General features: G+C 42.7%; 1 protein-coding gene across 1 annotated transcript; it reads left to right on the top strand.

Annotated features, from left to right (window-relative positions):
• Positions 1-11,819: 11,819 nt before the first annotated feature.
• LOC102701329 (uncharacterized protein At4g22758) lies at positions 11,820-14,817 on the top strand. The gene is made up of 3 exons (XM_040521022.1): positions 11,820-12,321; positions 12,408-12,603; positions 14,046-14,817. The coding sequence occupies exons 1-3, from the start codon at positions 11,932-11,934 to the stop codon at positions 14,306-14,308; spliced, it is 849 nt and encodes a 282-aa protein (XP_040376956.1). The 5' UTR covers positions 11,820-11,931; the 3' UTR covers positions 14,309-14,817.
• Positions 14,818-18,702: the final 3,885 nt, after the last annotated feature.

An 18,702-nucleotide genomic window follows, 5' to 3' on the forward strand; every position in this document is an offset into this window, starting at 1 on the left:
GCCCAGAGCGGAAAAGGGGGAGGGGAAATGGCAGGCCGGTGGGGAGATAGGAGGAGTGGGCCGGGAGGAGAGGGGATGAGTGGGTGGCTGACCCACTCGGCTGGGAAAGATGAAGAAAGAAATGAGGAGGGAAAAAGAGGGAAAGAAGGAAGGGAAAAGAGAGGGGGAAATGGAGGAAGGAAAAAGGGAAAAGAAAGAAAGATTTGCCTCCAATTTTGTCGATTTTTATTAAATTTATTTAAGTAAATTTTACACTGTAATTTAAATTTAAATCATGTTAATACTTTGAAATGCTTTCGGACATTTTAAACTATTCCAAAAGGCTTCAATTTAATTTAATTATTTGCATTGGGTTTCTGTCCTGAACTTAATTAAAAAATTTGTTTTCAATATATTTTATATTATTTTTGCTAGGGTAAAACTCAGGGGGTGACACTCACGCTGGCTTGTGGCAAGAAAAGTTATTCTCACTTGAATTTTCGGTGAACATGTCCTTAATTTCTATGGGCACCGCTTGCAAAACAATGCACCAATAGTCCACCATTAAGGCATCTTTTAGTTGTCTAATAAAACACTTTCCATCTACATTTCTTATGAGCTCGCGGTTCAAAGGTGAATAAGTTGAATAGTGTTCCCTTCGAATCAACATATAATTAAGCTAATCCAAAGTGACGAGTTAAAGGGAAATACAACGTAATGTCTTAATAGCATAAGCATACGATTAACCCATAACGCATGTAATTGCAAAACAATACATAACTACTTTAAATATGTGAAAATAATTTTACAAAAAGTGATAAAATGGTCAAAAATATAGTGAGACTTGCCTTAAGGCTCTAAACTAGCCTAGGCTACAACATCATCGTAAATGGGAGCATATGAAACATCGAAATATAGAATGATCAATTAAAAGCACTCAAAACAGTATATTGGACAGTACGAACAGGAAAAGAAACTATTTTCAATAGATTTTTTGATATAAGTTATTGATTCATTGAAATTTGAATGGACATCAACAGACATCGAATGAATTAGTTGTGAATTTTAGAAGTTTTGTTGTTTTCTTATATAAACCTGAAAACAAATAAAAAATTTATTGTGCGGCGATGCAAACAAAACCCGGAATCACAGACAGGATTCACGAGCATGTCCAGCATTGAATGAAACAAGGAGATGGAAGGAAAAAGAGACATTATCTTTACTACGGGAAAACATGTTAACGACTCTGCCGGAAAACACAATTCACGGTAGCCGTTGTACGAATCTCGACGACGGAGGCAAAACGTCCAACAAGGGATGAAAACGACTATCGGCAGAACACAACAGCAGAATCATCTATGAATACCAGATTCACATGAAAACACCGCTAAAGGCTCACACGATCAGTAGCGATCAGCGGCAGAAATTCACGCAAAATACGAATTCGCACGATTGAACAAAACGACGTACAAATTACAGATTTAGACAAACGGTCTGATCTATAGCACGAATGACGAGTTCGTGCAGACAAACAGCGACTTAAGCAAGACATTCACGCACAACATGGCAAACATGACACGACAGTAGTGGTTCACATGTGAGAACGCGAGGTTCGTACGGTGGCTAGACAACGACAATAGGGTTCGGTAGCAAGAAGTGGCAGAAAGTGATAAGGACATCACTATTTTGAATATACACAACAATCCCCATAGTCATTCAAGTTCAATCACGCTCGCGCATCACAATTGAATTTAGAGGTGACACTACACCATGACCTAGTATTCATGGTACTTAACTGCTGGCAATAAAATAAAGTTAGTGGCACTTAATTTGCCATGAATATATCAAGTGCCGGAAATAATCTTGGACGTCATCTCATCTGCCTAGAATTAAAAAATAGGGTAGCAAATTAAGTGCTAGCAATGAACTAATATAACAGGTCAATTGATCTGCCAAAGATAATTTAACAGAACATGTAATCTGCCAGGAATTTTGTTACCGGGAATTTTGGTGGGCTGAAAATATTGGCGGGCCGAGAAAGGCGCCAAGGTCCTCCTGCATTGAAAATAATTTGCCGATCTGTGCTGAGAATAATTGATCCGTTGAAAATAAGCCGCCAAGGTCCTCCTCCGTTGCGCCCTCCTCCTGCCGATCTGTGCCGCCTCCCACCGATCTGCGCCCTCCTCCCACCGTCTGCACTGCCTCCACCCATCCATGCCACCTCCACCCATTCGCGCTGCCTGCACTGATCTACGCCTAGCCTCCTCCACGCATATGTGCCACCTCCACACGCCTCCACAGATCGGCTGGCCTACCTCTGCCTCCTCTTCAAGTCCCCTTGTAAGAATCAATCTCCTGGTTATACATGTGTGTTTTTTTTCTTTTTACAATTCTGCATATTGGTGCTTGTGTGATGGATTTGGAGGGGAATTTGTAGCCATTAATTATTACTTAGAAGTCTAGGGTAACTAAGTGACCATGAAACTTGCTTGTTCTGTACTTCAACAAATTCTGCACTGATTGTAATCAGAGAGTGTTTAGAGTGTTAGAATTGGGAGAGACAAGGGAGGTAACCATGAATCTTAAATCAAAGAGGTAACCATGTTGTTGTTTGAGATGATAAACAGTAATCCCTTAACACTGCATGTTTTTTGACATGTCATATTACATACTTGTTGACTGACAAGTCTGGTTGGCCTATGATTAACCTGAATTAGTCTGCATGTTACCACATCACTAATTTTAGCACCGGTCAGATTGGGTTGCATCTCACTAATTTTACCACATGTCTTGATACGAAACAGTGAACCATGGGATGCTCTTTGGCAACTTCTTGGTCTGAATATGTATCTACATACATGAACATAATTCAGAGATACAATAATACAAAGATTTCACGTGAATTTTTTTAGAGCCATCTATGTTATTAAGTCTTCACCTAAATTCCGAGACCTTTAGAATTTTGAGAATTCATCTTCACTCCCTAAATATGTGCATCATGGCAGAAATGACTCCGGAAGCATTAGTGCAAAATACTTGAAATGGGCAGCCCCTTAAATGTTCTAGCACTCTGTACCTAGATTGATATCTTGGGATTTTCTTGAAATTACTAACGTAAGTATTTAATTTTAAGTCAACATTATAATTTGTATCTAAATGTGAACTATTTTGCTTTATGGTCCAATTTAGTGGTCCACTATCAATTTTGCTGGAATCAACCTACGTTGCTAAGCATCTACCCAATAGGAGATCTAAAAAAACATTTTACCACAGTCAGTATCATCTAGCTTGCCATCACTACTATGCTTAAATGTTGAAATGTTATATCTATGTATTATGTTTGTCTTGTGCAATGTGTTTTTATACTTTTTCCCTTGAGCACAATGGTTTGTACTTGACGTGCACAAAACACCATTGAAACACAGAATAATTTATGTGACCTTTGAAATTTGATTGTCAATATCAGCTATGGATAAGAGATGGATGGAATTTCCTAGTACAATTCTTCCTGATAATTAATTTGGCGTAATGTGTTTTTTCATTCACTCATCTCTCTAAACTTTCATTAAAAAAACTATAGGCACACATCTGAATACATACAAGGGGTCAAAGAATTTATATTATGATAGATGAAAACATAGTTCTCTATATTCTATATGCAAGATTGCTCATAGATTCCAAATCATTATTTTTAGGTCATAACCGGAAGGGCTACTGAAATTGTTCCGCTAAAGATGTCACTTGTCCTAGAAATTGTCCATTGAAGATTCTTTTGCTGAAGTTATCTTTGAAGGATGATCTGCTAAAGAGATCATTCGTCCTATAAATGAAGACCTGCTAAAGATGTCACTTGTCCATTGAAATTTTGTCTACTGATGTGGGTTGCAATCAATTTTGTCAATTGAAGATGTCGTTCAATACAATTCGATGAACTTTTGTTGAGAAGTTATGCCTTAAATTTGATGAATGATAAGAATTATCTGTACTCTTATATGCATAGGCTCTATGTAGACGCATGTATATATTGCTATCCTAGATGAAACATAATTGTTGCACATTAATTTGTTATCTCGGTATGGATTCTACAGTATTGATGTATATATGTTTAACCTGAAATATTCAATGCATGGTGAATGCCTGTGGAATCTAAATTTATTGTTATCTTTTACAAACCATACAATTGATTTAGTGCATGCATGGCTTGTGAAACAATCATGTACCAGCAAATCTACAACTGCCAGGGATGCTTGAATGATGTGCCGAGGATGTTTCAAACATTTAAGGCAATTAACTGCTGGTAGTTTCAACATCTGCCAAGGAATCCAAACTGCAACTAGGACAGTTAACTGCCGGGAACTTCCTATTTGCCGGCAAAGGGTATTTCCTACAGGGCTTTGTGGGAACTTCCTGTCTGCCAGCAAAGGGTATTCCCTACAGGACTTTGTAGGGCAGTTAGCAAGTGCCAGGAAAGCCTTTTAGTGGCAGATGAATTGTCATACAAACTATTTTTAAGGGCAATTGTATTGCTATAAACAATAAGTCATGGTGTCGTGTGAGCTCATTCATAAGTTCATCTTTATACGATTTTGAGAATAGATTGCAACATAATGATTGTATTATGATTAGGACCAATGGAGAGGACATGTAGATGCTTAGGGAGGGACTTAGAGGTGTGAAGGATCAGCAAATGTGTCCAAGTGATGAAGACATCACTCTTTCGGATATACACAATAATCCTTCGTGTCATTCAAGGTCCACGACAATTCGTGACATTCAACATCCATGGCAATTGAATTTACAGGTGAGGTCATTTCAAAGTTCTTCTTATATGATTTTGAGAATAGATTGTTACCTAATGATTATATCATCATTAGGAACAATGGAGAGAACAAGGAGACACTTAGGGATGGACTTATAGGCGTGGAGGACTAACAGGGGTGTCCAAATCAAGATGGAGGCCCAAACCAAGTCGAATTCAAGTATGATTCTGAATCCAGGACCAGTATGCACTAAAAACGGGCACCGAGATCACATAGAAGCTCGGATTGGGGTGTTATTTATATGGATGGAAAGCTAAGAAGATAACCTTCCAACGGTTTAGGTCCCATGTACAAATTCATTATGAGTCAACAGAAATCATCCAAACAAGTTGATGTTCTAAATCTGTCCTGGTGTTGCATCGCCAAATTTTTTGCCTTTGGGTCGTGTATCGTATTGGAGTACATTAGAGTTGCATCAAGGAGTGTTTGCACGGCCCTGAAATATATATTAGTAGTCGCTGCCATAGTTAGGGCTTGGGTTTTTCTTAGACTAATCTGTCTAGAATGGTTTCATCGTTCGTTCGGTTTTTGAGACCCCCGACTTGTGAGTTTGATCATTCATTTGTAATTTGGTTAAAATCTATCATGTTCTTGTTTGTGTTTTTGATTCACAAGTAGGGATTAGCCTTCTTGGCGAGATCAATTGGGTTTTGACACGGTTGATAACCAGAGGACACGTAGTGCTATGATTACGGGACAAAGTGTGTGCTCATTCAAAGCCTGATCGAGTTGTTTCACGGTTCCCCTGGATTGAGTGATTATCGTAACCTTTCAGAAGATCAGGAACTCTTCTCCACACCACCAACTCAATATAGAGGTACAAACCAAGTCGACATCGAGTACGGTTTGGAGTTTAGGACCAGTTTGCACTAAAACGGACCCCCAGATCGCATACGTACTTGGATTGGTGCATTTTTTATATGTATGGAAATCTAAGAAAATAACCTTTCCAATGGTTCTAGTCCCATGTACAAATTCATTACGAGTCATTGGTAACTGAACGAACAAGTTGATGTCCAAAATCTATCTCAATGTTGCATCGCTAAATTTTGGCCTTCCGGCCGTGTATCATGTTGGAGCCCAGTAAGGTTGCATCAAGTTGTGTTTGCATGACCCTGAACTCCATATATCAGTATCCACCGCCATAGTTAGGGTTTGGGTTTTGCTTAGATTAAACTATCAAGAACAGCTTCACTGATCCTTTGGTTTGTGAGACCCCAACCTATAAGATTAATCATTGATATGTAATTAGCTATAATTTTTCTTGTTCTTGTTTGTGTTCTTCGAGTCGCAAGCAGGATTAGCCTTCTTGGTGAGGTCAACCGATTTTTGACTAGGTTGATAACAAGAGGAGATGTGGTGCTGCGATTGCAGGGATAAAGAGCGTATTCGTTCAGAAGTCAGATTGACTTGTGTCATGACTCCACCAAATCGATTGTTATTAGAATCTTTCAAAAGATCAGACAAGTGGCTCGACCAGTGGCTGGCAGTGGTGACAGGTGATGGTGCACCAGAGCAAGGAGGTCACGCATGGTTGGGAGCACAGGATGGGCAGTCGCCCAGCTAGAAATCATCCGAAAATTGCTCCTGTGAGATCGTTTGTGTAGCACACGAAACCAATATTCAATTGGAAATCCAAGGGGGCAAAAAAAATCCAACAGGTACCCCTCATCCCACACGAAAGGAATGAAAAGAAAGAGATAGAGAAGGAAAAGAAAACCATGGCCAAGAGGAAAGAAGGAAGTCGAAGTTCTTAGGGAAAAAGAAATTACACGGCGAAAAAAGAGTTCGGCCAAGGTGTGACTAGCACACAACCATGGCTTCACCCGGTTTTGTCGCATGGAAAGGAGAAAGCCCACGGCCAGGGAAGAAAACGAGGAAATGCTCGTCTTTTATTTAATTAACTTCAAATGACTTTTCTTCATTGAAACTTAATGCGATTGATCTGAAAAAAATTCTACTCAAAATCATGTTAATCAATTTTGGCACAACAAATACAACAAAGATATTCATGTAATTTCAATCCTCTTATTTAATAATTTATTTTTGCATAATTAAGTCTTGACTTAAGAAAAATATTTTTATTCCTTTTTTACTTGCGATTTAACCTAGGAAAAATTCGAGCGGTCATAGCAGCGGTGGTGCTAGTGTGGATCCTATTGTGGGAAAGACGAGTTGGTGCAACACCACCAAGGAAATGGAGGAGACAGTGCAATTTCCGTAGAGGGAAAGGGGAATAGGCGTGCTGCCTATGGGGAAAGGGAGGAGCCTGTTGCCATCGGGATCTGGAGGTCAGCAGCTTCCTTGTGCATCGAGGCTCACCACTGCTGATGCTTCTTCAAATGCATGAGTGGAAGAGTTCAAGCTTGAGAAAGCATCGCCAATGTCATCACCACTTGCGCCATCCTCATCCGTCCACATGCCATTTTATTCACCTTCTACAACAAGTTGCCGTTGCCCAAATAGCCAGTCTCCCTGCATGTTTATCTCCGTGCTGGTAAGCTCAAATGGTGCTCGTTGGTCACCGATGCCACTACCCTTCACGTGCACACGGGGGTTTGCTTCAGCTTGAGCTGGGTTTGTCATCCACCTCCACCTCCGTATGTGCACATAGGAGAGTCAGGCGGGATGAGCACATGGAGGAGTGCGGTGGGAAAGGAGGAGAGGAGGAGGAGGAGGACAAGTAGGCCGATGTTGGAGGATCGGTCGTGCAAAAGGAGGAGATAGAGAGGAGAGAGTGTGAGGTGGAGGAAATGTGTCCCACCTACATGTGGGCCCATATTTTTTTTCAATTTTTTTTGCTGACCAGATGGCACGTCAACGAAACTAGGCATCAATACCGTCGAAGGACCACCTTTAAAAGGTTTTTTTTAAGATCAACGATGTATTATATCTAGTTTTGAGGTTTAAGGATGTTGTCAGAACTTGATGACAACATGAGGGGCCTATGGTGGATTTTTCTTCTTTCTTGTTAGTAATTTCTGTTCTAGGCCGGAAAATTTTGGCCTTATGAATTACTATTTATATTGGAGGAATTCTAATTCCTTAAACAATTTCGCCTATGTTTTTTGACTTTCCTGGACATCAGTTGGCAAACTTCTCGTGGAATATCGTTCAGAATTTTTACTGTTTGAGATTTGAAATTTGTGTGTTTTCATGGGCCAGGTGAGGAAAAATCAGCAAGCATGCATCACAAGACAACAAAAGGATAATTGGTGCACATAGGCTACACGACCGTTGGCCTGCCAATTTTTAAGCTTTATAGTATTCTCTCCGTATTTTAATAGACGATGTCATTAAATTTTAACACACGTATGATCATTCATCTTATCTATATTGTATGGTCTGAATTCATAGCCTTTAGCTTTGTCGAAGTGCAAGCTCCTCAAGCGAGAGTTCGTTGAACCCCTTTTTTTGGTTCGGCCCAGGGGTGCTAGGTCAAGATTCTTGAGAAGGAAGGAACACAAAAGAGGTTATACACGTTCGGGTCGCCGGAAGACGTAATACCCTACTCCTGTCGCTTGGTCACTATATGACAAGTGAGTACAAGCCTTCTTTTGGAAGGTTTTTCTCTGATTGAGTGAGAGTTGATCTCCGGATCAGTCAGAGTCGATCTCTGGATCCCTTTCGTAAGTGGGGCAGGACCTCCTTTTATAGTAGTAGGGGGTCACCACAGTTGCCTCAGTTCTACCTCCTACTGGCGAGTAGGTCATCATGATGCTATGGCAGCTAGTTCACCGCCTGGCCAGGTCATGGTCACGGCAACCCACCGTTGTCCTGTCGTCCTTAGTCTGTCAGAGGATAGGTGGGCATGTCAGCCACACTGTCCTTGCTCGGTCCCATCAGTCAGAGGGTTGGCGGAGGGGACGGCCACGCTTCCCCTGCTTGGTCCCATCGGTCAGTGTCCCATCCTAGGGGTGGGCGACGTTTCAAGCAACGCAGTAGCCCTCTTCCCTTCTACTGTTTGTCAATTGCATTAAATGCGACTGTGATGGAGCCGGGGTTGGCACCCTGACACAGCTGTGGTATGTCTGCCTTGCCAGAGGTATTTGCCCACTTTTTGCCTCTTTTTTACGGAAGGCGCCACCAGGGGCGCATGCGTGCCTGCCCCGCATTAAGTGCAGGGTAGACACACGTCTTTCTCTGTCACGCGGGTGACGTGTACTCAAGGTCCTTTCCCATCGCATTAAATTCAAAGGTTGAATCCCATGGGCGCGCCCCCCCCTCCTTGACACGTGGGCCTTGCAGCAGTCCAGAGACATGCCGGGGGTCGAGGCAGCCCGACCCCGACCCCTTGATCCGGCAGCTAACTCAGGGGTCCGTCGCAGGGGCACATGTCTCTTGGGGCCCGACCCCCTTCCCAGGGATTCTTGGGACCACAACTGCCACGCGCCACAGTTGCAGGGATACCCCGGGCCCATATCATTGACAAGCTTATTTCCTACACACATAGTTTGAACCAGTCAATGTACTCCATGGAAACTTCATAGGCTAAAAAATGTGCACACTGGTGTGGTCCAATTTGACTATGTGTAAATGCGTCCCTTTTGGGCTGAGCGACTTATTGCTTTTGCACGGTGATGGGGCAGTTTATACCATGTCAAGCGGAACATTGTGGTTTTTATGATTTGCCTTAATGGTAACATGGAAATCATGATTTCCTAATTAGGGTACCAACGGTATGCTCTTAAAAAGGGTCATCAGCTGGTTTCCTTTTGAGAATGTAGATGCTGGATGGACATGCCATTAGCACGATATATTGTTAAGTATGTGCTTGATTTGAGTGGGCCCATGCTACTCGGGATCATAACCACTCGGTCCATTTTTGGATTGTACTTTTAGCGTTATCTTTCCACAGGCAAGATAATATAAATAAACTATTTAATTAAAATTATCATTATAACGTGTGAACTTGATTTTGCATTGATTCTGAATTAGTCTTTGAACATATTGTTGCAGTACTTTTGAAATTTGTGTACAAACTTGATCTTGTTGCTCAAACTTGGATACTTGTACTTGCAATATGTGCTAACCTACAGTTAGTTTTACAAGGCTTTAATAGTCACTATTAACGGATGGTTTAATGCTTGTTTATCAAAATTTGTTTAGACAATCAAAGTAACAAATCCTAGATAGACAAAAAGCTTTGAATTCGAATGTTTGGTTTATTGGATTGTGTTTAAAAGAGTTTACAGTATCTTAGTTGCATTAGCAAAAGTTGTCATTGTGTAGCACGTGTATACGAGTAGTTAAATAGGGAAATGTTATGATTGGTTGTTAAAGCTACATAGGTTGAAAGCCTTCACCCCATTGTTTGGCTTTTAAGCATCATATTTGTAAATAAAAAATAATTTTTAAATAAAACTTTTATATATGTGCTATTAGCAATCCAAAAACAAAGGCTAAAAATAAAATATGATGAAAAACTTCAAAATCAACTCTAGATTTAAGGTTGAAAATTTAAATTTTGGTTTATAAGCACAAGACAAAAGATAAGGTCTCTTATATACAGATGAACGTTTGTGATTGGTTAAAAATAAACTCTAGATTTAAGGTTGAAAATTTAAATTTTGGTTTATAAGCACAAGACAAAAGATAAGGTCTCTTATATAACAGATGAACGTTTGTGATTGGTTCAAAAGGAAAATATAGGGGTATACTTGATTGCTTCTTTAAACTAGATTTTTCTCATATTTTTCCTTGGTTTTTACACTATGCTTCCCGAACTACTAAGACTGTATTTTTTAAAAAGGTTTTTATAGGGAAGTTTGTTATCTTATCTTTTCAAAATAGATGTTTAGCTTTGTAACATTTAATTTGATCGATTACATAATTAAATAGCTATCATAAAAATCAAATAGTATTTGATCTTCGTCTAAAAGCAGAAAAGAACAAAACCAAATTGTGTTCTTTTGATTGATGAAAGATAAATATTATCTAATCTTTCTGGTAGTAATTTAATAGTATAAATAGTGAAACTAATTACTATAACATTGAAAATCTACTCCACGAAAGTGAGATGAGCTTATATATAGAAACATTTTGAAAAAATATACCAGTTCAAGCGCGGGCAAGAGAGGAGAAATAATTTAGTTCAAAGAACACAACCTAACTTATATTTTACAATAAATTTTAGCCCTGTTTAGTTTCCAAAAATTTTCACCAAAAACATCACATCGAATCTTTGGACACCTAAATAGAGCATTAAATATAGATAAAATAATAAACTAATTGCACGGTTATGTGAGACATCGTGAGATGAATCTTTTGAGTCTAATTAGTCTATGATTGGCCATAAGTTCTACAGTAACCCACATGCGCTAGTGACAAAGTAATTAGGCTCAAAAGATTCGTCTCGCCATTTCTAGGGTGAGCCGTGAAATTCGTTTTTTCATATATGTCCGAAAACACTTTTCGATATCCGGTGAAACGTTTAACACCAAAAATTTTCATTTCTCCAACTAAGTACCCTCTAAATGCTAGAGTTTTTTCCTCCTGGAATTTCCTGTAATAAAATGTTATTTTGAAAAGTTTGAAAGTACAAAATTTCGCCTGAAGAAAACAAGACAACTGCTCCCCGACCAACGACAAATCTTCTCGTTGCACGGTTGCAGGGATCCTCCTGGAAGATTTCAAAGCGCGCCAACAGCTCCCTGTTCTACCCTCCACCGGCCCCCCAGCCCCTGTAGTTTCTTCAAAACACCCCGTGGCACAATCGTCATTCTACCGGTGCACAAGTGCCCGGTGACGTAACTCCGCACCACCACGCCACAGAGAATTCAGTTCCCCCCTCCGGTTTCTGGCCGAAACAGCTCCCGCTCTCCCACGTCTGCTCCCGGCGTACGTGGCTTTGCCGACTGACTGGGTGGGCCATGCATCCCCACGGCTGGGGTAGCGTTCACTGGACCGGTTCCACGGGCGAGGATTCCCACGGTGAAGCTTCCTCCCCCTCTCACCCTCTGTTGAGTAAAGCATAGAAAAGGGCGCTCCGTAATGGCGACGCCAAAGTAAACGTTGCGCCGACGACATCGCCGACCGACCAAACACATCGAGCTCCGCGGCCATCTGATCCTCTGCAATCTCCACGCCGCGCGCGTACAGGATCGAACCGGTGATTTCGATTCCGAAGTGGATGCCGGAGAGGAAGAAGGCTCGGTCGCGGCTCGCTGGCGTCCGGCTGGGGCGGTCGCCGGCGGGGCCCTCCTCGTCGCCGTCGCGAAGGCGCGGGAGCGGGAGCGGAGGTCGGAGGGTTCGGCTGGCGTTGCGCCACGCGGCGGCGTCGCGCTCGCGGCCGCGGCCGCGGGAGGGAAGGGCCCTCGCGCGCTCCGCGTCCGCGCCGGCGCTCTGGTTGGGCGGCGCAGCCGCATCGCGCGTCCACCCAGAGCCGCGGGGGCTCTCCCCGCCGTCTCCGCCACCGCCGCCGCTGGAGCGTCCACACACCTGCTTCGACGTCTTCGCCCCGGACTCCCCCTTCGGCCGCTCCGCCTCCGCCGCCTCCCTGTTCAACTGCAACCCCTGGCAGGTACGGTGAACTCGCTGATGAGCTCTTCCACTCTAGCTAGCCGCGCGGTTCACTGGAGGTAATTGGCTGGGATTGGTTTGGTGCAGGAGGCGAAGGTGGTCGTGAGTGTCACTGTCGAAGGCAGCGTTGGGCCGGTGAAGGCGATGGTTCGGCTGGACGGGAGCGTCGGGGAGGCGATCGCCGCCGTGGTAGAGAGGTACGCGAAGGAGGGGAGAAGCCCACGTTTGGATCCGGCTGCCGCCGAGGCCTTCCAGCTCCATCACTCCCATTTCTGCCTCCAGAGTATGACTTTTTCAACATGAGCCTTCTCATTCGTTGCTTAATACATGTCGAATTGCACTTTCGTGACTAAGGAACAAATTGAATCTAGTAAGAATTGCACTCAAAAGAGTTGTACCATTATTTTGAGTTTAAATACTGAAGGCATGATAGTTTGATTACCTACTATTATTAGTGAAAATTTGATTCAGGTACTTCTGAACACAGTAAAATGATGAGTAGTATGAACTTTCAACTTTGAACTCATAATTGGTAAATTTATACTGATGGGGACTGCGAATGTAGTTAATTAAGGAGGTTGCAGATTTTTATGTGTACCGAATATACCGAGTCCTATTATGTCGCACATTGGACCATATAAATTACTGGTTACATACTTAAACATGAATGTTCAGACGAATCTTCTCTGAGCTTTCTATTCAGATAAAGAAAGTAGCAGGACATCAATTCATTGCATCATTAGTTTTGCCATAGCAATTCAAGCCCACCATGATGAAACCAACAGGTTCTATCATCTTGTTAGTCTATAAATGTTAGTAGACCTATTCAATGAGCTTGGGCAGGTTGCGTTTATGCTTTAGAATATACATTGACATCATGACCTCAGTTCAGAATGCAAAATTGAAGTTATTTTTTTCTGGGCCCAGCTTGATGTATGGGCACACATTTTGGTTCTAGAAAATAAGTGCATCGTGATTGATGGACTGTTGCTAATTCATTTTTCCACCACCTGCCAGAGCTAATTCATTTTTCTGCCACCTGTCATAATGTGGAGTACTGATATTTCAAAATCTAATCTACTTCCGTTGCTTTTTATGGAAGCATTTTAATGGGACATTGAATATTTGGTCGCATGTAAATAAAAAACTGTTTAAGATTCTCAGACCAATATGACAGATGGTTACCTGTTTCACCAATCTGGTGGGGTATATATGAATCTAGGTAAATCGTGATAAATAAGTTAATAGGTCTACAAAGTTTGCAATGGGTTTTCTATGATGAATTCTCTACAAATTATATCGACATATGGTTGTATCTTCTATGGAGCAAAAGATATAAACAAAAGTGACTATTAAAAAATGTTTTCATTTACCCCAGGTTACTCACTATTAAGGCCATGTTCTTTAGTAGGTTTGTTAACCGGCACGGAAAATGTACCAATGGATTGATATATGATTAGAATTATAAAAAAACTTGGAAAATGGATTAATCTGAATTTTTAAAGCAACTTTCATATATAGCTTTTTTTTCAAAAAAATATATCACTTAACAGTTCAAGAAGCATGCGCACGGAAAAAGAAGGAATATAGTTTGATAATATGGTGTTGCCTAACGCGGCCTAAGTAAAAATTTTCAGCTTTATTTTGTCATCCATTATGGTCCATTTCCACTACATAGTTGAGTGGTCTGATTATAGAAGTAACAGTTGAATCTTTTGCTGGCAGGTTTGGACAAAAATGATAAGATTGGAGACGTGGGAGGCAGAAATTTCTACCTACACAAGAATGATGGATATAACAGGATTTACCTCCAGAGTGAAGAATCTGATATAAATTTGATTAGTGGTGAATTTGCACAGAGCTTTGGAGGACAACAGATTGTTGCTCTAAATCATGACCAGTTGTTTGCCATTGTCATCAAGAAGCTAGATAAAATTGGCAGGGTGACAAAAAGGATTTGGAGGCTACTAACCTGTAATTGTACATGACCTGACCCTGTGGATGGCTTGGTAAGCATCCAAGTAGCAGCTTACTAGTTATAGTAGTCATAGTATGGTACAAACCATAGTATCAGTAAACCGGTATGGTGCATGTGGCACTATACTTAGGTCTAGCTCAAGATTTCTCACTGGTGCACGATCTTTCTTCAGATTATTTACCTTGGAGAGGATGATAGGTGAAACACCGTACTAGAGGTTTACCAGATGTCAGCTCCTTTTAACGCCAGCTGACTATATTGTGGATTATGAGAAGTGTAATAGGAAAACAAAAGGGTTAGGAAAAGGCTTTTTTTTCTGCTTTGAGATTTTAAGACTTGTCTTTGGTTAGGCAATTTCTTCCAAGCAGAGCAGACCATTAAACAGTAGTAGCATGTAGGGAAGTTCGATACAGGACGGTGAGGTTCGTTCATCGCGTGTGTTTGTTGGTCCTTATCTGACCCCGATTGTAAATTAGGTGTTTTCCACAATTTATGCCCACGTGTTCGTTTCGTGTGAAATTATGCGGCTAATGTGAATTCTTCTCTGGGTCGCTAAATACTCCCGGTAGGATCCAGGCCTAATATTGTGGCCCAAAAGCGTGCAATTTTAGGGCAATCCGCGCGTTTGGACCTTGGAGAGGTGCTAGATGAGGACGAAGAAATAGGTCCATAATTTTTTCCTCGGCTCGAAAATCGTGGCCAGTTTTTTCGTCCCTAAACTTAACTGCGAGTTTATTTTTCATCCTTTAGTCGCAATACCATAAATATGTACCCCTAAACTCACCAAATCCGTTCACAAAAGGTCCCTCGACAGTATTGACATATTTTTAACCGGTTTTACTGACGTGGCGGCCGGTGGGTCCCACATGTCAGATTTTTTTTAATCTTTTACTCTCTCCTCTCCCTTTTCTCCTCCTCTCTCCCTCACAGAGCACATGCGGCGGTGGCGGCTGGGGCAGCCTGGTGGCCAGGAGTCGCGCGGGAGCCCGGCGGCGTGACGGCGGGGGTGGCTCGGCGGTCGGGCGGCGCGGCCGAGGCTCGACGACGCCCGGCGGCAGCGGAAGCGCGGGGCGGCGCGGCAATGGCTTGGCGGCCGGGTTGCGCACGGGAGCCCGGTGACGCGACGGCGGGTGGCTTGGCGGCCGGGTGGCACACGGGAGCCTGGGGATGCGACGACGGGAGCGGCAGCACAATAGTGGGAGCAGCCGCACGGCGACGACGGTGGCTCGGCGACTAGGTGGCGCACGGGAGCACGATGACATGATAGCGGGAGCGGCCGCGCGGTGGCGGCGGCTCGGTGACCGGGTGGCGCGGCGCTGTGGGGCGACTGGGGCTCGATGACGCCCGGTGGCAGCGGCAGCGCAGGGTGGTGCGACGGTGGCTCAGCGGCTAGTTGGCGCACGGCGGCACGTCGGCGGGAGCGGCTGCGCAGCAGCGGCGGTGGCTCGGCGACCGAGCGGCGTGGCTGGGGCTCAACGACGCCCGGCAGCCGGCAGCGCGGGACTGCTGCGGCGGCTCGGCGGCTAGGTGGCGCACGAGAGCCCGACGGGGCGACTCGGCAGCCGGCCGGGAGGAGCTAGGCGCGGGCGTGGGGCGAGGAGACGGCGGGCGGTGTCGGTGCCCGGGCAACGGCGGAGACGGGGACGGGCGTGTCGTTGCCGATTGCAGTAAGGACAGGGAAGGCTGTTCGGGCGCCGCGACGGAGTCAAGCTCGCCGGCGCATCCGCCTCAAGCGGCCAAGCCTGTGCCCGCTGTCGCCACCGCCGTTCCACTGCCGTCACCGCCCCAAGTTCGCGCCTAGTGTCATCGCCTCCCCGCGCCCACACCCGAGCTCGCCGATGCCCGGCCACCGGCCTCGATGGAGAGGGGAGAGTGGGGTTTTTTGTGTTCTTATTAGGCTGACAGGTAGGCCCCATAAATTTTTTTAATCTATTTTTTGCTGATTGGGATGCCACGTCAGCGAAACCATCCTTCAATACTGCCTAGGGATCTGAATTGAATGGTTTTCGTAACTTCGAGGACCAACATTTCTGGTATTGCAGTTGAGAAACGATTTTGATACTTCGTGACAACTTGAGGAACCAAAAGTGAACTTATTCCTTTTTTCTTGGACAAATTATAGGGCCAGCCCACATGAGCCCATCCTGAAATAAAAAAATCGTGGCCAGTTTTTTCTTGGACAAATTATAGGCCAACCCATCTCTCCACCTGCGTTTTATCTCGCGCGAGCCCCGTCATTCGTCCTGCCTCGGGCCTTACGACACGGGCCATACCGTCAAGGCCCAACAAACGTGTTTTCCCTGTTCAAATAAAATATACACATGTTTACATGTTTTATAGAACTAGTACATAGTACAGTGCCCGTGCTTTGCTATAGGATTATAAAGAATTATTATATAAAATTCCACTAATATTATAAAAAGCAAAGATGATTATGTCATCTGTCATGCACTTCCTCATTGTTACATGCTTTCAGCGATTGTCCACGAGAGATTACATGAGCTTGATTCCAAGTCACACATATACACGAGTCTGATTCCTAATTCTGATATTTCATCACATCGGTGTTTCTTCCATCGCACGCACCCTCATTATTTTAGGCTTCTAGAATTGCCCATGAGCGATTACACGAGAGCCTAGGCCCATGAGCGATTACACGAATTTGGGCCCTGGGCCCATGACATACCGAGACTGCGACTGTTCGTATTTTTGTATTATTTATTTATTTATTAAATAGTTAAGATACAGATATTAAGTACATGACCAAATTTGTTTCTCTTTTGGTCGTCCCTGTCACGGGCATCGTTACTTTGCGGGTGACAGTTTCGTACGTCTTCCTGAACAATGTGTAGTTAGTGAAGGTAATTACGCGTATATGCAAAGGAATACAGTACTTGACGCGGTGTATATATATTCGGCTGCGTTCGACAGCTCCTTTAGTCATCTTATCTTTCTCGTTTTCTGTGTGCACGTTTCCTGAATGGCTAAACGGTGTATTTTTTACAAAAATTTTCTATAGGAAAGTTGTTTTAAAAAATCATATTAATTCATTATATATTTTTTAATAATTAATAATTAATTAATCATATACTAATCTATTACTATATTTTTCGTGCCGAAAATAAGTTACTTTATCCTTCAATACACCTTCATGGGTCAGCAAAGATAAGCCCCATCTTCCCACATCCAGCGGCACATGCCAAAACTACATGCAAAGATGAGACGGCCAAGCAGGTTGGCGGGGCAAAGCGGCCCACAAAGGCCAGACACCTTGCTGGGCCAAATTGGGCTGATGTACCATGATGCGCGCTACAGTAAGCCTAATGGGTTACTGTATTTTTAGTAGCAAAGATAAAAATATATATGTGATACAATACACATAAAAACTTATACATCAAATTTAATACATAGGTACTTTGTGCATGAAAAATTTACGTCTAAAAGAATTGTATATATAATGTTTCTACCTATAAATTAAAAATATATTAATAACATGTTAATCGGGTCTAAAACAAATTATGCATAAAAATATTGTACATACAAGCTTTATATATGTACTCCCTTGTGCTTACGTTTGACAATTTTTCTTATTTAGAAAAATTACATAATGAATAATTATTTATGGTGATTTGATTTATTACTAAAAACACTTTTAGCAAGACTTATATTTTTTCATATTTGCAAAAAATATTAAATAAGACAAACGGTAAAAGATCCAAAAGCTAGCTGCATGGTATAAAAAACCGGATGGAGTAAATATTTTATACGTATGCATACATAAAGTTCGTTGATACAAACTCTATAGGCATAGATTTTGAACAAATCCAAAATTAAATAACACATAATAATTTTGCACAAATTACCTATATATATATAATATAAGTTGTGTGCGTATAAACTATATCCGTATAAATTTTAACTAAAATTTAGAAAACAAAGTGAAAAAACAAAAAATATACACATGAAATAAAAATGATGCCAAATGGCTTGAGATAGGGATCACACGCTGGGTCTCTCCTCACACTAAGTGGTCTCCCCCTTCGGGTTGGCAACAGGGTGCATCGGAACCAGGTTGTCAAGAATGGCCCCGATCATGGACTCATGTTGAGCCCTTGTCCCATATCAGGGCCCCGCGGGTGGACGACATGCAGAGGCAAGGGCATGTGATGGGCGCAGAAGGGTGAGCAAGGAGCGCACGTGGAGCCAAGGTCGAGGAATGATGGTGGTAGCGAGTTGAGGAAGAGGGGAAAATAGGAGAAACTATGTTTAGCTGAGATTGGAGGGTTTATATATGATACTATAATAACTGGTCTATTGGGCCTATTAGGCTTTAAAAACAGAAAATTTAGTGGGCTTATACCTTTCAAGGTACATGAACCATCCATCCCCCATTGTTTACCAGGA

This window comes from Oryza brachyantha, chromosome 2 (genome assembly GCF_000231095.2).
Source record: "Oryza brachyantha chromosome 2, ObraRS2, whole genome shotgun sequence".
Taxonomy (NCBI): Eukaryota; Viridiplantae; Streptophyta; class Magnoliopsida; order Poales; family Poaceae; genus Oryza; species Oryza brachyantha.